Source organism: Thermobia domestica, chromosome 5 (assembly GCF_964235325.1).
Source record: "Thermobia domestica chromosome 5, izTheDome1.hap1.1, whole genome shotgun sequence".
Classification (NCBI taxonomy): Eukaryota; Metazoa; Arthropoda; class Insecta; order Zygentoma; family Lepismatidae; genus Thermobia; species Thermobia domestica.
The window spans coordinates 44673006-44700382 of NC_137458.1; the positions used below are offsets into that span (position 1 = coordinate 44673006).

The 27377-nt window shown below is 34.6% G+C and overlaps 1 protein-coding gene across 1 annotated transcript; it reads right to left on the bottom strand.

Annotated features, from left to right (window-relative positions):
• Positions 1–27101, bottom strand: Past1 (putative achaete scute target 1). Its single transcript, XM_081758655.1, has 6 exons — positions 26178–27101; positions 18309–18417; positions 13301–13465; positions 8085–8238; positions 4830–5000; positions 1–934 (listed from the first exon to the last, which is right to left on the bottom strand). Exons 1-6 carry the CDS (start codon positions 26978–26980, stop codon positions 729–731), a joined length of 1608 nt encoding a protein of 535 aa, XP_081614781.1. The 5' UTR covers positions 26981–27101; the 3' UTR covers positions 1–728.
• Positions 27102–27377: the final 276 nt, after the last annotated feature.

Consider the following 27377-nt stretch of genomic DNA (forward strand, 5'->3'; position numbering starts at 1 on the left):
TAACAGTTCCAATAGTTTCTTTATTTCTATATCAGGCCTTCGAACTGATTCTTGTAACACTTTTTTAACATAATAAAACATATTATATTATACACAACAGCATATAAAATAATCAGACATTTGATACTTATACTTACATAATTACAGAACAAATATTTGGATCCACTGTATGCGAACGGCATTTTTTCGGTTTTTCCTTATTATGCCAATCATAATTACTATGATCTTTTTCTTCCTTTTGTTTAGTTTTGTGCATCATCTTAATACTGGAATCTCGCACTGGTAACTGCTTTTACAACTAACCAACACTTACGATAGCGTACTTCTTGCATTTGTGTACTTAAATATTGCACTTAATATTTATATATATATATATTTATATATAATTTCATACAAAGTACATTTTATAAGCTGAGATGAGTGCATCTTTGTATATATAAAGATGTATGTATATATATGTGTACAAATTGTGACGTGTAATATATAAATATATATATTTACTTTCTATATATATATCTATGTACCCTTCCAATTTTTGCAATGAAATTTTCTTTATCCTTATGTCATTACATTTTCCTCCATTTTAAATATAAAAGTTACCTGAGAGGGCTAAACACATCACATTTAAATAAAGGCTTCCAAGTTACGTCAAAACAGTATGTGTTGATGGTAGAAGTCACAGAGAAAAAAAAAATAAACTGTCCCATATGTGTAGTTTTATATTAAATTTAGAAATTGCGTTTGGATGGTGGCATCAAGTGTTCTGGCAATTCTGAAGGTAAATCATGTCCGTCTAATTTCACGTTTATTAAATGCATCGCCAGTGCAAATTCATCAGCATCGAGGAACCCATCTTTATCGATATCTGAAAGCTTCCAGATCTTGCCTAGCACAGAATTCGGCAATTTGGATTTCACCATCTCTGATTTTGCCGCTAAAAAGGAAAAGGAGAAATTAACATTAAAACTTCGACAATTAAATATATCGAGTAAAGTTAAAATTAACTTTAAAATTAAGTTTGGTACCTTTTTAATATAAATTTCCACGATTAAGCCCTATACGACAAATGATATTATGCACTGTAGGCTGAAGGAGACGGGATGGAAATAAAGGATTTTGAAAGAATCAATGAAATGAGGATGTGGGTGGCAATGGCCGAACATCAAGGAAACTTACGGATCACTAACATACGTGAACTGACATTGACTCACAGACTCTTCGCACCCGGGGTGAACACTTTACCACTGTCTCCTGGGATAAAGGAAAATGTTATAAAAGTAGTGGAATGAAGATAAATGGGATAAAACTGGACACCATGAAAAAATCTGTAAGTCTGCACGACTTGGGATTGTACAAACAACGTTTCCTACTAGAGATATGCGTTCTACTAATCACCATCTCCTCCCCTGTTCGAGCAGTTGTATAACGATTATTGCAAGAACATATTCAAACACTAACGCGCGCGCGAGAGAGAGAGAGAGAGAAAGATGGACTGTAATACCTTAAAATTGCACTGTAATAGTTGTGTAATCTAGTTAGCACTATTCTATGAAACTGGCGATTAGATATTCAACAATTCTAAAGGGGAAAGAATGCTGGAAGATGAGATGGGCACAAAGTGCTTATAAATGTAATATTTGCTATTACCATGTAAATGAGAGTTACCATGTCCAAATAAGACACAGATATGAGAGTTTGTTACTGGTTGTTTATGAACTAAGATTACAGAAAGATTATGAAGAAGTATTGGTTAAGATAATGATACAGGATAGGAATGAGAGTTCAATGAAGATTATAGATGTAAAAGAATTATAAGAGAGATACGGCGAAGATTAATTACTATGCTACATTTTATTGTGAATTATAATTATTCATTAATGGTATCCATATTTTATCCACGTCTCCTTGATCCGAGTTTATTTATTTTAAATGAAAACTAATTCGAAAACCTTCCCTTTCGTGCTATGTTGTAAGAAATATAGAATTCTGAATCACCAAAATTATTGTTCGTGAATTGTGTATATTTTTCATTTTCATGTGTGTTTGAAATATATATATATATATATATATATATATATATATATTTGTTTGTTTGTTTGTTTTACTTCTGTACTTGTGCCTGTATGATGCACGTTTTCTTGGTAAGGACTACAACAAACACTTCAATGGAATTGCGAATATACTCCACGACTTTCTGCAACCTTCCACACGCATTTAAATATATAACGGTGAGTGTTAACTATTGATGAGTGTACAACCAAGATGTAAGAATTCACTACTTATAAAACTAATTAACTAAGCTTCAATCAAAAAACTAATTAACTATGTTTCAATCAAAAAGTCCCTAATGACATCTGACTGTCACTGTATGTATGGACTTACATGAACAACAATATTAAAAATTCTTTAATATGTTGCAACGTAGATTGCTTTTGCTCAAATAAATTAAAAGGGTCATCGGTCCTTGCCAAACATTATTTTATTTTTGTACTTATTTTAATATTACAGTAATCAAATAATATTACAAATGTCTGTGCAACCTTCTACGAAGTACAAAATAATAAACAAACCAATGCGTTTCAGATGTTCTCCGTTCTTGCCCAGTTTTTTACCTACGACTATGACATTCATTTGAAGACAATTTTCAACCATGGAAAAATATATCGAGAATAAAAACTGTCACAAAGTGGTATCTTTTAAATCTAATTAATTACTCAAAAGAAATTGTTGTTGTTACTATTACTACTACTACTACTCCAACATTTTGTACAACGTAAGAGTGGAGCGTGAGACGGATAATCATCTTTAAATGGCAAGAACAAACTTTAAGTAGTACTAAAATTTGCAGACAAACCGCTCCAACTGTCGCTAAAGTGTTTATACCACATGCATTATTTTCCATTTCAAGAAGATACGAGGCAACAATCAAATCGAGCTAGTTTAATCCAGTTGATTTATGCATTCATTTCTTGAGCTTCCTTTGGCATTGATCCAAAGGTTGTTTCTTGGACACAGCTGTTTTGTTTGTCATGAATATTGCATGAGTTATAGTTGTCGAATATATTACGACTACATTTTCCTACCACACTAGTATTTATCGAGAGGAAGCATTTCAAACAGACACTGAATAAACAAGGTCCACAAGGCCAATATAAAGGATTCGTATATCTAGTATAGTTTGCTGGGTTTAATTCCTTTTCGGCAGCGAGAATTTATGAGACGTGGACCCTAGGCTAACGTGAGATTGAAATCATATGAGCTTCCACTGAGAGTCAAACTCGGGCATCCATCACTGAAGGTGTGCATGATAACCAATCGATTTGAGTACCACAAAATTAAAATCATTTTCGATGAAAGTATGTAACAGAAAAACTGATGACGCTAGAGGTCCACCTTTAGTCAATTATAGAATTATAAACAAACTACTTTGCCTTATAGTTGTGTTATTTTCCTATTTAGACTAATTTGTACTTCCAATATTTCATTCGCTCAGATTTCTGCGAACTTTTCTGTTAATACAGTTTCAAATAACAAGCGCGTGAATTTCTTGCATTTTATTTAAGTTGAGTTGCGCTGATTTTGAGTTTAACGGTCCTTTGAGCAGCGAGGTTATATGAGACATGGAGCTACTGATTAACGTAGAATTCGAACCATATGAGCTCCCGCTGGGATCGAACCCGGGTCTCCCGTGCCAAGGGCACGTACTGCGTTTTATTTGAATCCATCTTTTTCAAATACCTAAAATCTACACTAAAAGAGTAAAAATAATGGAGTTTGATCAAATAATTTCAGTGTTTTCATAGTTGGGCACGAATTTTAGGTATTTAAGAAAAAAAGATGGATTAAAATAGTGTGTGAAAGACTGTACGCATCTCCTATTTGAAACTGTATTACAAAGAAAATGAAATGAAATGAAATTATTGAGTTTTACGTCCCACGTTTATGCCGGCTAGGCTAAAGGAGACGGTGATGATGAGAGATGAATGAAATGGTGGAATAGAGAAAGTGGGCTTGCGGGGGCTGTATTACATAGTAGTTCGCAAAGTCTCAGCGAACACAATATTGAAAGTCCGAATAGGAAAATAATACGAAATTCTACGGTAAAATAGTTTCATTTATTCTAGTACCTATTTTTGCGATATTTTCACAGAATACAACTGGCTGTTTAATAAAACTTCAAAGAATTTCCACTCCCAGTTTTTCGTGTGGAAGTTATTTTATTCAGCAAAGTATACATATTACCATTTGCTATTTTAAATCACATTTTTCTTTGTTTACGATGTATCAAACAGGGACCTATAGTTTATCGTAGGATTTGATCAACATACTTCGAACAGGATTTTTTAAACCAAATGCGACAATGTTACTAAGACATATAATTAAAGAAAAAATGGATTTATCAGAAGATATTTCTGAGAATTTATCTTCTTTATCGTAAAAGCATCTTTTAAAGACTTGATTTTAATATGTATGTATTAATCGATTTTAACATTCAAACTGACTTTTAACAATTTTTATTATGAATGTTTAAACAAATGAATTTTACTGTGGAAAAAGGAACAATACCCTTTAACGTGCCCTGCTTGTTGCTTTCACCTTGTACAAATACAGTATGTCCTGGAGCAACAGAAAGTCTATAATGTCATGAGGAGTAAGCAAGCAAGAGGGACGTATATGTGAAATTATCTTAAAAATCCTTGTTAACAAGGTCAAATGTGTTTTGATATCGAATCATATACATTATTGATGATCAAATAAATATGAAGTCAAAACTAAAGACTCACTATTACTAAAATGCCTGTTGATGTAAGTTTTAATACTAAACGTACCTGCTCCAGTGATCTTGCCGTCAATTGGACTTAACGAGTCGAAGAGTGAATCGTATTTGTACCGCTCTTTCGCCACAATCCACTCTGGCTCTCCTGAACCTGCATCAATGCCTTCGCCTCTCTTGTAGCCAAATGGACTCACAGTGTCTTCCACACCTTCAAATGCTCCACCTACAACCAGAGACAAGGAAGTAAGAAATCTAGTCATTTACTACAACACATCAAAGATCAAACGAAGTCTTGTGATTATCATAATGCGGTTATATCTTACTTACTATATTTGGATCAAAATGAGAAAAGAATTGACATTTGGAGGTTACCATGTTATCCTGTCTGCACGTTAGTCGTATTCCGCTGAGGTGCTCGCTGTGCTCCCTCCATTCCCATTGACAATACCTCTGAGCGTGTGTTACGCGGAAGTAACATTGTAATACTTTCTCCCTTTCTAAAGAAACCTTCCATTTGTAGCTACCACCACGACGTTTACGACTGGGCCCTCTCTCGGTAGTTTATTAGCCTTGTGATGTAATTTCCCTTTTTAACACAAATTTCCAATGGTACTGCTAACTCGTTGCTAATTTTGATCCGAGTATAAAAGAGTTGCTCAGCATGCACATGAATGGAGATGAAATGACTTGTGAATTTACTAGTTAAGAAAACAAAAGCGAACTCGACAAGACGTAGTACCATAAGCAGTCATCCCGTTATAATGAGAAATACCCTTCAGAAGAAAAGTTACAAACATACTAATAACTTAATTATACCGATGCAGTGTCTCAGTGGAAGAGCATTCATTTTTGCATTATTAAAACAAGCGTGCGAACGCTTACATAGAATTCCGTATTGTTTTCTCTATACCACAGAAAACTGTATATTTATTGATTCTTAGTTGCTTGAATCATCCAACTTCTGTGAACAGGTACCAAGAAGAGAAATAACGACTGACCATATTAAAACGACAAACGCTGGTGTAAAGGACAAAGTGGAGAAAATTTGGAGTATCGTCCTAGTGAAAAGTACGCATAATATTAATCCATCTAACCCTTATTAAAATGGCGATGAGATTAAAAGTATGATCAAAATACTCCCTTGTGCAAATTTTACTACTCCTCTTTACGTAAGTGATTATAAAGAAGTACATAATGGAGAAAAAGATTTTGCCAAGGGAATTCAATTTTCGTATGATAATAAAATATTTCAAAAACAAGAAGGATCCAAACATTCTGTCCTTGTCAATTTTTCCCAATATTTTTTTTAGCAGAAAGACCTTACCCTGATACGACTTTTATTAAACTAAGAAAAATATTTTTTAAGTTAGCAAATAAGGGCAATTTTATTTTAACAATATTATTTATGAGAATTTCATTCGAGAAAATAATTTCTTTACCGTATTTTTTCAGTATCCATTTTTGCAGATTAATAGCATTAAATATTCCGTTTGTTGTCCCCGATCTCTGATTCTCGTACAAAGATATTTAAATGTTTAAGCGGATTTTGGATAAATAAAAGAGAAATTCTGATAGCTTTTTTTGAAGATTTCTTGATATATCATTAGAATGTAAGAGTTAAAAAAAATTAATTATCATTTTCTTCTTTCTTTTAATACTTCAATGTTATCACTGATCTGATTAAACTGTTAAACAACAAAAGTACTTAAGATTCCAAACATTTATACAAAAACAGTTAAACTAAAAACTAAACTCATAGCGCAATAGTTCTTATAGGGACAGGCTCTACCGTCTGGTTTATGGCACTCATGCTTTTAGGGTGATATGTGATCAGCACACATAGACCCCCCCTTCCGTTTATTTTGGTTTCCATGACCGAAGCTCGCTATTTTTCCCCCCCTCTTTCTTTCAAGTTGCTCTCCAATTGTTATCACTACGACGGATGGACGCCGAAATGACACCACCACCTGAAGAATACGAACAATCGACTATTTCCTCTGACCAGACCAAGCACCGCTTGACATCGCTGATATCACGAGACGCGGCATTCCAGTGCGGTTAGGTTATTGGAACACAAAAACAGCCACATAGTCACTACATTCTATTTTGGGAAAATGCAAAATGTTTGTTCCGAAACGATTTACGTTACGAGTGTTTAAATGCCTTCTTCTATTCAATTATCCCTTACAGTTTCCTTTTATCGTCTTAATAAGACTATCACAGTTCAGAGAAAATCTTTACTCTTTTCCATACCTATCTCTGGACTGAGAATTTATGAGTGATAATTTATTATAGGTTATATCGCATGATATCCAATTAAGTATTCACATCACGTCATTCGCTCTGATTTGACAAACAAACAAACAAACAAACAAACAAACAAACAAACAATCAATCAATCAATAAAATAAATAAATAAATAAATAAATAGTTACTAGGAACATAATCTGCTATTTACATTTGTCGGTGACTTCTGCAAACAATTTCTACAGATACAGTACAGATATGCAGTAGGTCAAATCAACAACAATCACTGAACTTACAGCACATCAGATAGCGAGGCAGTTACAATAATGCAACGGTAAGTCGAGAAACTAGGATGCCAACTGCATTTCGATTCTCAGTCCAATTACATTTTTTCATCGAAACCTCACCTATAGGGAATACGGGTAAAAGAAAATAGGTTGACTTCTCTATTTCTCATACAAGCTCTTCAATTATTTCAACTTTTCAGAAAACAAATTACGAAGAACTATTACCGCCACTGTTTCTAATAACAATCATAATAAACATTAGTAAAAACGATGAACAAAGGAAATCTATAGGAATATGAATCATACATTAAATAGATACCAATTGTGCAATTAATTGTTTTCTTTATATTTTAGTCACATGATATATGAGTCAATACACCGACGTTATTTTCTGCCCATTATCAGACCACAATTCATTACTTCTTAATTCAAGCACCTCTCTTAACTGCATCACGACGCTAAGTGAACACAAACAAACTCGGGGTCACCCAATAAGCTAATATGAAGCATTTTGATTATGCTATTCACTCTTCTTAAACTAGGTTTGTTTATTTGCGACTTTCGTCAGATAATTGCAGCAATGGGGCAAACTTAAGGTAGTAGTGGAATTGGTTGTACGTTGGTTACACTGAATAAACCTTAGGTATTTTTGAACAAAATTGCAAGAAACTTTTTGCTTTTATCGAGGACCAGAACCCGTATGCGAAGTTAGTGTATTCCTGGAACACGCTGTATATGAATAAGAGAGGTACTAAACAACTGAAGCATCTCACCTTTAATAAGAGGCTCCGAAACTTTCATAGTTTCTTCATGTGGAATCAATGCCATTAACCGTGCAATGTCTTCTGCAAGCATTTTATCCACTACTTCCAACAATCGTGGCTTCAAAGGATGGAATTTTGTGAAGTCATGGTGCACTAGTTGCTCCTGCAAGAAAACAACACAATGCGCTATAGTATTGTTGTTGTTACTTATTATAGAAAAACAAAATAGTGACCTGCTATACATCTACAAATATGAAATTGCAACTGCAATATACAGTATATAGCAGAACAATACACAGTGTGTCACATAATGAACACACTTACATCAGACACTGTAAATAATATCTCACAAAGCTAACAACAGTATTAAGTGTAGTCACAGTAAAAGAAGGATTTTCGAAGGGATTGCTTATCAGGTCCGAACCACAGTTTTAAACTCACTACTCTCACAAGAAACCAGTTTTAATAGTGAAGTGCTCTGCCTGTACTTTGTGTTATCCGTAGTATCCACTAATTTTCATTGTGAAGAAAAACTTTTAAAAAAAGGGGAAAAAAAGCAAAATAGAGCATAAGTATTTTATTAGAGCTATTGACTGTAATCAATGTAGAAACAACAGAAAATTGTGTTTCCTTAGAAGCAATTAAATATTTTTTCATTATCATAATTGCCTTAGAATGCTGGAACTAACTGAGCAAAATAATCGTAGGGAATGCATCAGAATGCAACACAGAGAATTAATTCTCCCACCCCATGGGAAAAGCGCCAGTTTTGGTCTTTCAACCTATGCTATCAGTAAGTACGGAAAGTCTTAAAGAACGGCTACATCTGTCCATCTGTCTATCGACACGTATCAGAGCAAAAGTGGCAAGAGAGAGAGCTTTTAGTGTGCATTCAGAGTTCCACGAGTAAATTTCGTCTCGGCCTTTATGCCTATATTCAAACCGTGAACAGTGAAAAATCTTCGATTCCGGTTTCAGCACTGACGAACTTAGTATACAAACGATAAGATATTTTTTTTAAATGAATCTGAACTATATGTTAATACAAATAAAATCAAAGATCATTAATCATTACTACAGAATATTACAATAGAAATATTTCACTTATTATCTGATCTATTAATCTGTTGTCGTACACTGCTTACTTGAAATTTTGGAAATCTTTATATAAGCAAATCCTTGTTGAATTGTAACAAAATTCGAAGAAAACAATATTAAATAGATCATCAGCTAACAGACAAGTTGAATAAGTGGCTCTACGTAAATATTTCGCACCCCCACAATAAAACTGTCGTAACTCCGAAATGTCAATTTTACAAGTAAACCCAACAAAATCGTTGTATCTAAAGAAACTTTATTATCTCGTCTGTTTCTGAGAATTGTAACGTTATTTCAATATGTATAGTAATAATTACAGCAGGGAAAACCTTTCTTAAATACACACAAATTGCAATTATTACAAGTTAAAAATTGATAGCAATTTAAAATCTATTTTGAGTTACGACCATCTTATTCTACGAAAAATCTTTTCCTTTGTATCTCAAGTTATCTCAGAATGATTTGCCGCGACAACTTTTCTTTTTCCTTTTTTTTTTTTTTTCCTGAACCAACAAAACAATCAGTTGCATGTATCAGCGCGTAAACTAGCTAAAGGCTTGTATTTTTATCTATGCTGTGGACGATAATACTTCAATCCCTGTGAGGAAACTCATAATTATCATGTCTTCTGTAGATCTACGTCTCATACAATATTCCGAGTTCGATTCCTGGTGGAAGTGGATAAAAATTTGAACGAATTACGATGGTTCGAATTCCACCTTGAACTGTAGGTCCACGGCTCACATAGCCTCGGTGCTAAAAACGGGTGCTTACATTCAATCCAAACAACGAAAGGGACTTTGTAACAAAATTAATTAAATGCACTTCAATTGATTTTTCTGATAAATCGATCTCAATTATCACCACCACTAGAAATTCTAATCAATATAATCACCATATACTAAAGCAAGTGACTGATTTTCAGTTAACTGTCAGCAGCTGTACGTATACGAAGAAAGGGAATGGCTTTTTCCTTTCATTTTAATGTTAGTGACACAAGAATAAATTTTCGAATTAATTCCTTTGATATAAAAATTTCTAGTAATTTCCACACTTGGTAACTTTGACTTTGTTACAGCATTTAAATGTATTGTTTCTATCGTTATCATGGCAACAAGTGTGGTCAAGTATCAACGACTGTGTGGATGATACAATTTCACCATTCGATACTAACATGTCTTTCTTTCCCTCTCTTTTTCTTTCTTTTCACATTGCCATTTTACTTATAATTTTACAATCAGTACGTTATAGCCCTCATTTATCGCTTAGGAAACAATTAAAATATCGTGAAGAAAACACGTTGGATGTAAACTACTGAAAATTTACACCAATATTAACTTTTCTTGTCCTCAAGATCCCACTTAAGTTCCCTGCACACACAAATCATTTGGAAATATTTTTTCCAAACTTTTACCCTTCAGATATATTTTTTTTTTTTTTTTACTTTCTTTCGTTTTTCATTCGCTTTTAGGATCGTTAGCTAACCCCCTTCGCATATATAAATTATCGTTACCCCTCAAAATATAGTTTCTACCCAAATTATGTCCCAAGTCATTTTCTTTTTATTTTAAGGAAAATTAGCGTCTGTCAGGTAGCTGCCTATGCTGTAAACAAAACGAAAGGGAGGGCCCTTCGCCGATCACTGTAGTATTCTTTCATAATATTCTTTGGCACCAAGGCTCTTAAACGTTGAATCTTATCAGATTAAGATTACAGAATGATAATTTGTTAAACGTTTCAAGTTTCCACCTCAGACCTGCTGCCTCCATAGTTGCAGATCGTTTGGCAACAGCGCCTCCAACACATCATGCGTTCTTGCCGGCTTTCATTACAAGGTTCCTACTGATCTGGAGAAATTTATCTCCCTGACTTCTCCTTAACCATCCCTGACCTTTGGCAGGAAATTCCCTGACTTTCATGACAGATATTGGATGACGTTGACATATAAATAAAAAAAATAAATAAGTAAATATTTATATATGAGAATATTTATTCCATAGAGAAAAATAATAATCACTTGCTCACACGTACATTCCACTTGCCACCCATAAAACTATGAGCAACATTCCATACTATGATCATTAATAGTTGGGTAAGCTGAAACGGGTGTATAATTAATGTCAGAAAAAACATTTTCTAAAATTTCCCTGACTTTCCTTGATTTCCAGTCCTTTTTTCGAGTTTCCCTGACCTGCACCATTTTCCCTGAGTTTTCCCTGACTTCCCCGCATTAATTGGACAGCAATTACTTTCTCGTTATTTCCCGCTTTCTCTTCACACTCATATATCAAAAGTATTCAGTCCTTTTTCGTCGCTCTTGTATAATGTTTATGTTTGTGCCCCGCAGAGTAAAATACTCCACAATTTAATGATATCTAAACTCTTTATTTAAAGACCCGCAAAATAACCGTTTATTCTTCCAAAATGCTTCTTTCGCCATTCTTATTCTTGGTTTTTGTTTCACTAAGTTTTCAAAATGCAAATTTAAATTTATCCTCTACTTTTAACCAACATTAATTTTCAATCTGGAATATTTGGTTCCAAACTTTTAGTAACAGGAAAAATTTAAGATTCCAATACTTATTTCTCTGATACTCTGACTGGAAATCTATCCACAATGTAGCTATCAATGTGTACCTTGTACGAGGCAAATGCATATCTAATCTTATCCTTCTCTCGAGCTCAAGTCGCTTATATCAACATTGTTATCTTGGTACTTATAGCCATAATCTTATCATTTTATCAATTATTCATTTCCATACAAAAGAAATTAACGACAATGCGTGGCTTCGTCATGTTGACACACATTACGTTATTTACGGTATGAGTCACTGAAGTTCAGGCTGTTGACCCAGCAATAACAGGAATCAAAAGAAATCGGGTTTCACGTGAACTTGAGTGGTAAAACGTACTAATTTCCATCTGAAAGACTACTCAGGAATGGTTTGTCAAAAGCAATTAAATGAGAATTATACTCACCAGGCCGCCTTCGGACCTTTAGATAGGTATTATTAACATCGAACTAACGTAAGTTAATAATAAAACTTTGAAAAGAGAACTTAATTCTTTATTCAAAGGAGGAATCCCGTTAAGACTTTTGGTACTCATCTTGCCTATATATTTCTAGCAGAATACCCGTTCTTCGTACGGGAAGAACGTTTCATTTTGGACATAAAGGGCTGTATTTGGATCATTTTATATATCCCCCTCTCCCAAGCTGCACCGTCAAAGTGAGACGATAAAATACATCCAGGGCCCGAACCCCATCTATGTTAAAAATTTAGTGGAGATCGGTTGGATGGTTCATTTTGTACGATACGAATATTAACATGAGAAACTTGTTAGACACGCTTAACATTACCAGATTAACAGAGTTACCAATCCAGCATTAAAAAAATATATATATATATTTTTCAAAGAACACTACGTCAGATTATTACACCTTTCAAACCTACATGCTAAATGAAAACTTATAATACCACATTGATTATTCAGGTTTAACAAGTTGTAAAGGCTACTTATCGCAAACATCAACATTTAACAGGCCTCGACAACATAATAAGCAAGTGAGGAGAATATAAAGTGCCTTAGTGTCGAATACTAAGATCATGACAACGTAATTCGAACAAATAGGAACAAAATTATAGGGGAGTGAAGATTTGACCTTCTCAAAAGGCTTTATTTCGAAAAGAAAGAAAGGAAAAAAAAAAAGAAATTTCATAAGTTCCATATCTAATCACTTAGGCGTTTTCAAACAGATGTAAAAATCATAAAATGTTGTTTACAGCAATATGATATTTTGGAAAGTTTGGAAATTAAAAACATGCGTAGTAAAGACTGCTATACTGCTAAAATTACGTGTTTATGGAATTACTTAAAATGACTTGTTATCTTCAGCTTCTGTACAGCAATAGTTTTTGGCAGTTCTAATTATAAGAAATTCAACCAATTACTATGATCTAAAGAAAATCATGTACTACAACAACACATGTTTAAATTCCGATAATAAAACAGTACCTAACACGTAAACTGCACGTATGTAAATGTAACATACTAAGTGATGCTAAAACGCAGAATATTAAATAATTATACGCACACAATAATAATAAAATACTGAAAACGCCTACCTGCATTCTTTTGAGATCTGGAAAATCGCCTGGTGAGATCTGATGTTCCCTTTGAAGTTGGTCATATATCTGACCTAGATTTTTGATTAGATCTTTCTTCTTGCTATCCTTCCCAAACACTGACGGCATATCCTTTCGTAAAGCACTTATTATGTAGGCATGGACCTAGAAAGCAATAAGACTTGTAAATCAATATTCAAACTACTACTAAAGTGCGAAAGAGTTTTCATGACCAAAGAATGATATTGACCACTACAATACTAATCCTGCAATGTATGAGGCAAATACGTCGACTATTAACAAAGCACCAAAATTTACGTTAAAACCTAATTTTTCCTCCCATCTCTATACAGGGTTATTAAAACCCAACAGTACAGAACTAGAGATTTTTTTTTTTTAACTACAACAACATACAAAACAAAATTACTCGGAAAGAAGAAAAAATGGTTAAGTTTTTGTGAACAATACAACTGTTGGAAATTAGCACCCTGGGTAACACGGCAAACGTCAAACCGATAATTCCGTTCTTGCCAAGTGCGTCGCAACATATCCTAGGTTATCTACTCCACTGCACTAGACATACGTTGCCTCAAACCTTCCAGGTATTATGGCAATGACGGAATGTACACAATCGTTCACACACTCCCACAGAAAGAAGCCGCAGAGCCGTCAGATCGGGTGATCTTGGCGGCCAGGTCAGCATCGCCAAATCGTAATATGCATTAATTGCTTTTACAATTATCACTTCTAGCGACTTTGAACTAAACTACAAGCACAGACTATAAAACTTACAACTTTCCTTTCCGACGAATTTTACTTTTGTATGTCGTTTTCGTGCAAAATAAACACACTTTAGTTTTGTACCATTCTTTTTGAATAACCCTGTATATAAAAACTAAATATCCACTGTTAACTGGAGTCGAAGATTTCTGATCACAGTAAGATATTTAGATGTGTAATCATTTTGCAGAAGACATGCCTTTCGTAGAACTAGCTCCATGTTGTAAATTTATATGCAGATCAAACAGAAATCAATCATGTATGAAGCCCATAAAGTAATGGAAAGAGAACTTAGTTAAACCATTGGTCCAAACATGCTCCCTGCAGGCAGAGCTGGAATCTTATACAACCCCCTACTTTGAAACAAGATACACACAGTGTATAGTAGGGAAAGACTGCAAATTTTAATTACGATTTGTAACAGTAATCAAAGGGAACAAAAGTCACGAACGCCGCTGTCTTATTTGGCAGTACATGAACTATTAAGAAAGAAACTGCTCCTGCAGTTATGCACTTTAACTCCAAAAATTCATATTTTGAGATTTTCAATGCCAATCTAACAAAACACGACTATTCTGTTTCTCCTTTTCAGAAGCTATTAAGCTAATTCGCACCTAAATTTCGCTATGAATATATACGACACTATGAATAAAACACTTTTACATGAGAAATACAATAATTCTACAATATTGTTAGCATTTAACAAGAAAAACTACCTAAAGATAAGATATAGATAAATCTCATCTAGCTGAACAAAATGATGTGTAAATACAGGGCGGCCCAAATGTAGGAATACAACACCGCACTGATCTGCATATGACATTTTATATAGTTTCTTATTGTTAGCCGTACAGATATTGACAATTTCTTCTATTGCTTGTTCTTAACTTCTTTTCACTTACATCTTAATCTCGGAACAGACGGAAGAAAATAAAATTCATATTTTAATAAATTAAAATGTCATTCTTGATCAATGCAGGGTTGTACACCTACTTTTGGGCCACCCTGTATAAAAGCTCATTCGCACTTATGGAGAAAAACTAACCTTCTAAACCAAGAAAATTAATGTTGTACGAGATTCACGTCACTCATTGCGGTCAAACTGATACTAAAATATACCATTATTTAAGGAAGACAATCGTGCATAGATTATAAGGTTGTTAATGAGATACAATTTTAAATTTAATATTTACTAATTTATATATATAACTTATAAATTGTATTTTCTGTTCGACTAAAATATTATTCAGTTAGGCGATAAATCACATCAAACTAAACAACATAACCTACTTGAGGGTAATTTTATTTTCATGTATAGTTATCGAGAACATATTTTTTTAAAAAAATAGTTTTGTGATGCTAAAAAAAATATATATATACGACTGTCGTTGCTAATAACTTACAATTACTGGAATATGGTGATATTTGTCTATGTAGTGTATATACAAAACACACCGTTACCTAGCACTGTGGTTCTCAACTTTTTTCGATTGATGACACACTTTACTGAACATGGGGCCACGGTGGCTCAGTGGTAGAGCGTTCACCTCTGGTGGTTCGGGTCCCGGGTTCAAATCCTGCTCCTGCCAAATGAACTTTGTGGTGGACAAACACAGTGTGCGGAGGTTTTCTCGTGGTTCTCCCGTTTCCTCCCACTTTTTTTCATTCTACCATTTCATTCATTTTTGATCATCACCTAACCGGCGTAATCGTGGGACGTAAAACTCCAAAAGTTTCATTTCATTTTACTTCACTGAAACGATCATGACATTGCGACACACACGATTGTTTTTTTATAAATAATAATAATAATAGAAAACCTATTAGTCCTTATAATGAGACTAACACTGAGCATTATTACTGCCGCTGGAAGTGTTGACTGGAACAGTCTGTCTCGATTTTAACCAATTATTATGATTTTTAAATTCTAAAATTTCAGGACACATTGTGGGGCTGCGTGACACATTAAAACGAAATGAAATCTTTAAGGTTTACGTCCCACGGTTATACCGACTAGGCTAAAGGCTAAAAGAGATGAGAAATGAATGAAATGGGGGAGAACCCCGAGAAAATCCACGCACATGGTGTTTGTTGAGCACAAAGCTCACTTGGCGCGAGCTGGAGTCGACCAGTTTGTCGCGCCACATCGATTGAGAACCACTGATCCGGCAGATTGTTGTTTGTTTTTTTCTAAAGGTGATATACTACTTGTAAAAATTGTCAAACTGTTCCATTATCTACAGTACGTAAGTGAAAACATCAATCTATTGAATTTTGAAATTTATCTTAAAAAATAAAAAAAAAAAAAAAAAAATCCTTTAATTTATTCTATATTAAAGATTAGTTCAAACTACTGTGCTATATGTATTAGTTTTCAGCTGACACGTTCTTTCATTTGGTAGTCTAGGTTTTTTTTCCTTAACTAAATTAACTAATTACTATATAATACTTAAAATATACTGAAACAAGGATGGAGAACGCGTTCCCAACAATAATAGTACATACAGAAATACCACTAGTTACATAAAAAATTATGCCAGAAAGCTTGTTATATTTTACTAATATGTAAGAAATTTGCTTTCAAATCATGACGAAACGAAATCAATGACAGCATGATTCTTCATAACAAATGACTCCACTACAGTTTTGAAATTTACAACTGATAAAAACCAGTTACACAAAACGTGACGTTGGGAAACTAGTCATATCGCAATCACTGATTCACTTCCTAGAGGGAAATGTACCTGTTGCTTCAACAAAATAACACTTCCTTTATATACAAACGAAAGTACAGTATAATAAAACCAAATAGTCCAAGAATACATACACTGTCACTATAAAATTTAATACCGTTATTAGACTAGTAAAAATGCAATCCATTAATAGTCAGTGATTATATCTATATATATATCTAACGTACTAATATGAGCTTAATAAATAGAACATGCAATTAACTTACTCCTGCGACTCATTAAGGGCTCCATATTTCTAACACTCTCCCGTAATCCATTAAGACAAGTATTTGTGAAATGTAAAATTCGCATTATATTGCTGCTAGAAAAATACCAAATACACTTCGAAATATATATATAACAGATGATTATTTACAAATATCTGTCTGGGGACAAAATACCTTATCTGCTGACATCCCCATTAAACTAATTAGTCAATCAAATATCTATCGGTCGGAAACATTGAGGTGAGAGATAAAAATATAATTGTGTTCTTTACGTTATTTCAATGCTGTATTCAATATCAATATCTGAATAGACATAAAAGTTACTAAAAACGAACATACTACGGCAATACATAACTATTGTAAGTTCAACACAGCATTGTACGCATCCCTTAATATTTCGAGAAATCAAGAATACTAGCCAAACATGGCGGTATTATAGATTGTAGGCTCCATACATATACACAAATATACAGTGTGTTTCAAAACAACACCGACAACGTTTGGGAAGTGATTCCTCACACCAAGGTAAGACAAAAAGTATAGACCAACCTGGGTGCACAAATGCTTCATTTCGGAGTTATAGGGTGCCGAAAACATGCAAAAATAAACTTTAAAGGTCCATAGCTCCAAAACTATGGGACCTATCGTAGTCGGGTGAAGACTACACTTAGGAACTAGTAGGTACCCTATCCAAATATCCATGTTTCAGAATACTGCGTACTTCCGCAACAATTTTTATAGAGGTAGTTGGTGAGTACTTCAAATTATATACCCGTAGCCAAATTTCCTCTACAAAAGTTTGCGTGAGTATCTTAGGATTCCAAAACAGACTTTTGGATAGGGCACATATTAGTTCCTAAGTGAAGTCTTGACCCAATTACGGTAGGTTCCATAGTTGTGGAGCTACGGACCTGTAAAGTTCATTTTATTCATGTTTTCGGCTACCTGTAACTCGCAAAACAAGCATGCACCCAGGTTGGTCTATACTTTTTTGTCTTATCTTTGTGTCAGGAATAACCTTCCAAACAATGTTGTTGATGTTTTGAAACACCATGTATATTAAATAACAACAACACGTCATATGCTAAGGATACCACGTGTTTTAAGAAGTGTGGTGGACATTTTTGAAGGAATCCGAAAGGTCAGTCAGGTAACCGAAATCAATAAACCAACGCGCATATTGGTGAGTATTCTCAGTGTATCATTTGTTATTATTGTTACAAAAATAAACTATGTATTAACTCGTGAACAAAATTCAACTATTATTACCTTTGCTAAACGCGCTCTTTTAATGAGATCATTTAACTTCCTCAAAGCCGCATTTCTTGGTAGAGACTGCATATCCTTGAACAAGTCCTGCTCTTCATCCTCAAACAATCTACGAAAGATTTAAGCAAGCAATAAATTAGAATTGAGAAACACACTAACAAAAAGAATATAAATGTTTACAACTGGATCTTTCATCACAAATGGACATATACGACATCTCACAAATGATTTACTCATGTTCGTGATAAATATGCTCTATGATTATTATTAATAGTTTAGTTGTCAACGTTAACTTGTCTTAGCTTGAGATACTGAGCACGTCCAGAAAAGAAAAAAAAACATGGGAAGATTCGAGAAACAACTCAAGAATAAGAATACGTTGTAAAATAGGCATAATCCTTAATTGCAAATCCCACTTCTAAAAGTAGATGATTATGGAAAAAAATGGTGGAATGTGAATGTGGAAGAAAACCAGTTGAGTTGATTTTAGTTTAGCGTCCCGTTCAGCAGCGAGGCTATATGAGACGTGGACCTACTGATTAACGTGGAATCCGAACTACATGAGCTACCGCCGGGAATCGGACCCGGGTCTCCCACGCCAAAGTGGAAGAAAACGAACGAACCCGAGAAAAAAATTCATGGGCACGATGCTGTCCGCCACAATCTCATGTGGTCTGGGATACGAATCACGGACTCCTCGTATCAGAGATAAGCGCTCCACTACTTGAGCTACTGTGACTCTTTAAGTATACTATTTCTTTGTTGACGATTAGTGTCTCTTCAGTGCCGAGGCTAGATGAGACGTGGGCCTACAGCATAAGATGGCATTTGAACCACAGCAACGCTTCATCTCCCACCAGGAATCTAGCCCGGGACCACGTGCACCAAAATTGCGCGTGTGCGGTAGTCTCTTGACCAGCAGAGAAAGTTAGAGAGTTAATATCAAAGTCATGTCGTCAACTATTTGACGAAGGGTTGTATCTTACAATCTCACTTGTTCAGACAGAATAAAGGAATAAACAATAATTCCGTACACAGGAAAGCAGATGAAAATGTAATAACTCGTAACTTGGTGCAGATAAATATGTGGAATACATGATCCGTTATTACATATTCAACTGCATTCCTGTCTACTAATTATTATTTCTTTGTCTGAAAAAGTGAGATTTGAGATACGACTCTTTGTCAAATTGTTGACGATGTATACTATGTTCAAGCTTCAAAAATGATCATAAAGTGAATCAGAACCACCTATACAACACTAAAGATATAAAAGGAATACCGAACCTAACCTATCCTCACGTTTATTCATTGAGAATATACAAATATTATAGAAATAATAAGGAATATTTGGATTAGAGCGTAAATTCTGCATATGGATTATAATCACCGGAACTAGAGCCGGATAATATTTTATGAAATAACAAGTATCAATAAAGAAGTAGAGATCTCACTATTTTATTTATATTTTAATCTCACTGTTGTAGAATGAGATTTAGCTGAACATCCTTCCCCCGTGTCCCGTGCTCTAAAAGAAGTAGATAAAAAGGTAAAGTGAATAACGTTAAGTAAATTGATGGAATAAATGAAACGGAAAAGCTCCGAAAAAATTTTGCAAGTACAGTATCGTAAACCATATGGTGTCATGGTCTGGGGCCACTCAAGGATATTTTTTAAACAAATTTGGTTAGCTACAGTACCGATTGTTACGCTCTACCGTAAGACTCAGCTCTAAGAATTAAACACTATTTACAAAACAGCCTACATGAATAACCGAATGCTTCAGGAATTTTCAAGAACAACCAAACATGAAAACGGAAGTTAAATCACAATCCGATATTATTATCTTTCGTGACATTACACATGTAGAATTTCTCCAGTTTTCAACATTCAACTTATATCCAAACATCACGGAAAGAAAAGCAGCATTGTTATCTTGCAATGCCTCGAAACTTTTCTTCACTCGCATTGCATTCAAGTGACCTTCAATTGGATTCTTCCGAACTCTCAATCCATTCACGATTTTCAATGGAATTAAAAGACGGAAGAAATAACAAAAGGTTAGCTATAGGTGATTCAGACAGGAAGATCATTTCTGGTGCTATTGAAAAAGAGTATGAGGAAAACGCCGCATCTTTCTAATTCTTGGTAGATGTCTACTCTTAAAAAACTGAATACTTATCTAAAATATTCCCTTAATTTTTGAAGCAGAAGCGATTAAAAAATATAATACTTGTAAAGCTTATGTATTAAAGAGTACACACAATAATAATAATAATAATAATAATAATAATAATAATAATAATAATAATAATAATAATATAGGGGTATGTAGGTTAGTGGTAAATCGCTGGTGTCCCTGGGTTCTTCTGTTTCCTCTCTACTATTACATCAATTATTTCAAACCAATGGCTCTTATTATTGTGCTGCCAAAATGTCTTGAGCCGTGGCAAAAATGCGAACTAAAGCGCACACCCTCACACACCCACGCGTTCAACCAATAAGGGTTCAGCTGTTGCTAAGTGAGAGAAAGTGAGTGGAATTCCTTCAGCCGATAGCAGCACTTGCGACGGAAGACTAGGGATCAAGTCAATGTGGTATATTTATAATCATTTGTCTCTTTTAGCCTTCATGGCATAATCGTGGGACGTAAAACTAGAAATTTCATTTCAATAACAAATAATAATCAATGATAGTATCTTACTATCACAATGAATACGTTATTATCACGTAATAAGAAGAGGAAATAACATTTCTTTTCACATAATAATTTCTCCCTTGGTGTAATTTTAATGATATTCAAGGACTGAAATAGAATACACGACTGGACCAAGAATCGAACCCGAGTCTCCAGCTTATCGTGCCAGTGCGTTAACTATGCCATCCAATCCGTTCACTTACTAGTCTCACACACATACTTGCACTCTTGAGGTCTTTGCTCTATTATTATATACGTAATTCAACGGCCATAAAGTACAGAAAAATTAAATTAAATTTCTACTCTACGGTCCCTCAACTGAGTCCTTTGGGCTAAAGATGGAAGATAACTAAAAGTGAATGATTAAGAAACAACCGGTGGTGTGAGAATGTGGGAGGAACGGAAAAACTTCGAGAAAACGCACGGATACAATGTTGTTCATCACAAACTCATCTGGCTTAGAATCGAACCAGGGATCATTCGCACCAAAAGTGAGCGCTCTACTATTGAAGCACCGTGCCCACTCCACTGTTATAAGTGTTATGTAATACAGTAACTGGGTTATCAAACCAGGAGAGGAGTTGTGGTAGAATCCATACGGTCTGAGTAGTTAAGAGTCTTCATCCCGGCGAAATTAAAATACCGCTAATTTTACAGTAATTATGTGATATCTTCAAATAGATAAAAGATAATCGAAATGTGGAACAAGAGCGCCCTAGACAATATTATTTTACATGAGAAACCGTTATCACGACTCACTTATTTGCTTTCGATTTCGAGCCATTTTGAAAATCGGCATTTATTTTCGCGTTTCTAAACAGCTGAAAACGGAAAGCCGCTAGGTGACTTGTGATAACGGTACCTCACGCAAAATAATATTGTCTAGGGCGCTCTTGTTCCATATTTCAATTATCTTTTATCTATTTGAAGATATCACATAACTACTGTAAAATTAGCGGTATTTTAATTTCGCCGGGATGAAGACTCTTAAGCACCGAACTTAAAGTCGAAAAATATATGGCTAGTGCTTAGTGTTTAACGTACCAGCATAATAAACTGGAGACCCGAGTTAGATTTTTGATTCAACGGTGAACAGTTACTTATTTTTACTTTTAAATTTAATTAAAGTTACGGCTTGCATTACATATAAAACATTTCACAATTTACTGGGATACAATCTAACTAGCTTTTATATTATATTCTTCTGTACAGTTAAGATTGCTCATGAATAAATGCAATAAATATAGCTACTACATTAGGAAGAATCAAACTTCTTTTCGATTCGGGTAAACATTTTCTAATTTCTGAAATTTCATACACTTCAAAATACATTCACAGTAACACGATCCCACCCGCTTTCAAAACGAATCTAAATTATTAAGACTTCCCCTTGCTTTTCCGAGTTAAAGAAATTAACATTCAAGTCTTCGATTCACCGTAAATGGAGCAAATATAGTGACAAACAAAATACATTCGTAGTGTATTTCTACGAATGACCAAGAAATATTTTACCACAATTGTACAAAATGTATCCCATTTTCCTAATAACAGCCCTTAAACTTTACCTAATTTAAATTGAAACCTACAATTTTAAACAGAAGTACACTTGAAGAATGAAAAATGGAGTAAAAGAAAATTAAATGAAATCATTTAGTTTTACGTCCTACGTTTAAGCCGTGTAAGCTAAAAGGAGACTGTGATGATGAGAAATGTATGAAATACCGGCGTAAAGAAAGCGGGAGAACCCTGAAAAACCCACGCACATGGTATTCGTCCACCACAAAGCCCACCTGGCGCGAGCTGGGAACAAACCAGGGACAAACGCAACAGAGGCTAACGCTGTACCACTGAGCCAGAACAGTCTCCAAAAATTAAATAGGGAAAGTGCAATAATTCTTAAAGAAAAAAAATTACAAAAGTACCAACCAAAAACTAATCACAAATTCGGAAAATGAGTGAAGCTTCTAGTACAGTGAAATTGATTAGAAACTTACTAAGCGATCGAGATAGATGAAAGTCGTTGCGTTGACCATACATCACCCAAGTAAACACGCGCCACTTGGCCAACCATAGCCCTTCACGGGATGTAATGTTAGTTCTAGCTTCATGACAATAATCAAATCAATTTGATGTTTTAAACTCAAAATACACACAAACTAGTTACGATATATATCTGAAATTCGGATGTACGATATCTCCAATATAGGCAATATTGCACAATATTGTTTCTCGCTTCTAGCCACTCAGCAATTATTCAGGTTTCTTTATTTTAAGAAAAGGACAACTAGGCTGAAAGAATGGAGTTAATTTCTCTTGGCTCTCTAATATGTTCTCTGATTGTGACAATTTGTTTTTTATCGTCCTTGCAAATTCGCCATTACATTTTTCTATTACCTGTTACTCCGAAGATCGCAGTTTTATATTTTCCCGTATTTCTTTCATACAGACTGAATGACGTTCAACGCACTCCTACTATATCAACACACGGGAACTCGAAATATGAAATACGATTGAAATATTCCAAGTATAACGTATGCATAAACTATTATATGTGAAATAGACACCAAATAGCCAATTAACTATACTTTACATTCCCTACCGAACTCCTTTCGGCGACATTTTTAACTATCGATGCAACTAATCCCTTCATGAACTAATTCTCTTAATGAATATGGTTTGTTCGTTCCCCATTACATCTATCTTGCTGATAATAATACATTGCTACCACTAATGACGTAATTTATGTAGACTTACAAACCACTGAGCCACATCTCAAAAACAGACAAAAGAAAAACTTCAACTATTGTTGTCATAATTGTTTTCGTTTTATTATATTAAAATATCCCTTTAATGATGGTAAATATGTTTTGTAAACAGCTACAAAGTAAATTGTTGGGGGGAAAAACAAAACTAAATAGGTTAAATTTCAAACAAAATACAGAATATGATTTCGAAAGAAAGGATCTGTCGCACATCCTACACTAGCCCAAGATTAGTGTAGCACTTCGAACAGTGTAATCCATGACTTTTGTACGGTGTGCCATCAGTCAGTATATATATATATATATATATATATATATATATATATATATATATATATATATATATGTTCCGTCTTTATTAAACACAAAAATATTGTGACCCATCAAACAAGGAAATATTCATTTATGAGTAATGTTCTGAAGATCTTATTTAAACACCAACACTACTGTATCAGACTTTTCCAGAATTATTTATTTAAAGAAATAACTGGTGCATTTTTAATACTATTTAAAAAGTGGTAGTATGGCTTCACCTTGTCTATCACGCCATTTACAATTTCTCCCGTACGATTTCAGTCCTTTTATTATTGTGATCTTTCTCAATAGGTGAAGTTTCTAATAAGAAGTACTTATATTAATATTGTTGTCACTCAATAGTGCTTTATTTCTTATGGAGGAAGTTGCATTTCAGAATGTACATTCACATTAGGAGGCCTTAACCGTTATGGGTATAATTATAGTGTCCAGACATGTGCCATAAAAACGACACTGAAAAAAAAAAAAAAAAAAAAAAAAAAACACAAGCCAAGCTATGCTAACGCGGCCGCTACAGAGTTGGGGCATGGCGAAGCTGGTGGCCGCACGAATGGGTCAGCAAGTGTAGGTACGCGTATAAGCGAGTATGGTGGAAACATACTGTGACTAATTTTCTTACTTGATTTTATCTACTTACCCGATGATTTGATCTGTAGGACAGTTTTATCGTTACGGATCATTACACACTGGATTTACATACAAAATCAGTGCATTGGGGTTTCCTTATGGACTACTACTTGGTTTGAAACATACACTTAGGACTTTTTGTTTTTAACCTTTTATTACGCACGTCACATGTAAGATCTCGATATATTTTGAGTACTTATATATTCGTTTCTTGAAACAACACTAGGTACGTGTTTCGAAAATTTTACAAATCTATGATCCTGTAAAATAAGCCAACACCAGACTTATAATGCGATTCTAAAATCTAACTAACCCATCAACCAATCAAAATAGCTACATAAAAATACGAAATGTAGGCTACGAAGAAAACATTCCACATGTCATGAATTTGATGTTTTTAGCTTCAATCCTAACTTATACTGCGTCTTTCAAGTCCTGTACTCAAAAAAATTTAAATTTTCAGTTAACACTAACAATCTGGGATGTAAAGCATCGCCACACTCGCTTTATATTTAGTAGTTTAGAAGTATTGTATAGGAATGCATTGGGTGATAAAGGTGCAATAACAGAATAGGATGCGCTACTATTCTAACTCATTACAGAGGAATTTACGGAAGGTTCTCCTTGCCGGTTTATAACGAATTATACAGCATGTCAGCTACATTACTTACAGACATGAACACATTCAAGCTACGAACTAATCCCGAACATAACTACAGCTAATAAACTAAGCCTCAAAGTACAACTATCTTCGTAGACAGTTAACTTAGTAGCCACAATAAGAGAAGGTTCTAGAATACAGGTCCATCCATATAGGTCAATAGCTAGGTTGGTTCCTTTGTACCAAAATTTAATATTTAAGTCATACAGTAGTGCCGAGCGAGCGACAGCGAGTGAAGGCGGGTTACAGCCCCACAGGGCACGTTGTTTTCCGTCTTTATTACAGCTATTAGAACATTCTATTATGTTCTAGAACCCTGCCCCCCAATAACAACTGTAAAATTCCAAGGCCTAAGGAATGGTACGCACGAATAGGTTGTACTATTTTTGTACTTTTTAACCATTATTTCTGTGGCAAGTAGTAATTTCTATTTCAATTTTGGAACGAAATCCTATACACAAATTACCATACTGAGCTTTTCGCAGAGTAATTCTCGGAATACTGAGCTAAGCTGATGAACGCCCTACATTGCAAGAGTAAAGTATAGCCAATTTATGCCAGTCATTTCATCAGAAAACACTTAGTTAAGTTCCGATAAGCCCTGTACACGTCAAACCTATGTACTAAGTGAACGAAACCAAATCTAACCTAACCTATTCAAACGCCACCATTGTCGTGTTAAAAAGCTAGCGGGGGTTAATGAAAGAAATGCCAACATTTATATACAGTGTATAATGAGTTAGCTAGACTGTACTTCGTCCCGTAATAGCTTGAATTGATATTGAAAAAACTAAATGGAGCCTTACCTTCTATTGACATCATAGCGTAGTGGTTGGTCCCAGAATGATCCAATATAAACCCGCGCAACTTCGGGAGTGTTCAATACTTTTCCCAATGACCACATTAACGCACCATAAACCCTCATAAGTTGTTGATGATCCACCATGTCAGCCTTATTCAACACTATTCGAATTTTGTCGTCATGTCCCCTTAATGCTTCGATTGACCTTCTGAACTCATCAGAAATGTCAAGTTTATGAGCATCAAACAAAAGTATTATTCTGTCCACCCTTTCGGCAAACCACTCCAACACACCAGTAAAATCGTAACCACGATCCACACGCTGTTTTTCACCGGATAAAATACCTGGTGTATCTACTATCGATATTCCTTTAAGAACAGGTGAGTCGACTAATGAACACTGAAATCTATTCAAGAAAGCGTTTCCAAACTTTGAAAGCGGCCTGAATTGTCTCTTCGGATCTACAACCAAGGCATTTCCTGGAATTACACCTTCTTGGTCTCCATGCATTACAGCTATAAACCTGTCAGTCGTGGGTTCGGGTCCAATGCGAATCCCAGGGAAATCTCTCTCCAGAAGATACCTAATAAAAGTTGTTTTGCCTGTGGAATATTGACCTACAAGTAAAATCATGGGCTTTGCATCGAAATCTGGATCATCCAGTTGAGGCGAGTGGAAGTCATGGAATTGATAGTGTTGTTCCAAAGGCAATAGTTTCGTTCTATATATTTTCTTAAGGCCTTCCACAACATTTTCGAAAAGTTCGGGGCTCTTTTTGTTTTCTTCTTTACTTAACCAACTAAACATTTTCACTCCACTAGTCCCTCCAGACCTAAATTAACTACACTAGCACTTGTTAAGGTCCACCTATCACACACTACGCCCAATGCCACCAGACCAAACCAGACAAAAAATGTCACTGATGATGTCAATAGTTAGCCGTGATGGTGATTCATCCTCTTCCATACGGAATAGTTTAGGAATGACGTAATTCAGTTTTTATGAAGAGCTTCCTACAAACCTTTTAAAAGCTTTTGAAGTTGAATCTTCAAAACTCACAAAAATGTTAAGTAAACAAATTTGTCCGATACATTCCGTAACGATTTGTGTTAATGCAATTAAAATGTGGAACTTACTTTGAGATTATCAGCATAACATTAATTATTAACTTTTTGCGTTGCATTGCGTTGCGTTGCTGTCTCCA

Coding starts and splice junctions, on each gene's coding strand:
- Past1 (XM_081758655.1), bottom strand. CDS start 26,980: ATGTTTAGTTGGTTAAGTAAAGAAGAAAACAAAAAGAGCCCCGAACTT. Junction 18,418..26,177: donor CGCTATGATGTCAATAGAAG/GTAAGGCTCCAT, acceptor AATCTTTCGTAG/ATTGTTTGAGGATGAAGAGC. Junction 935..4,829: donor CGGCAAGATCACTGGAGCAG/GTACGTTTAGTA, acceptor TTTCCTTTTTAG/CGGCAAAATCAGAGATGGTG.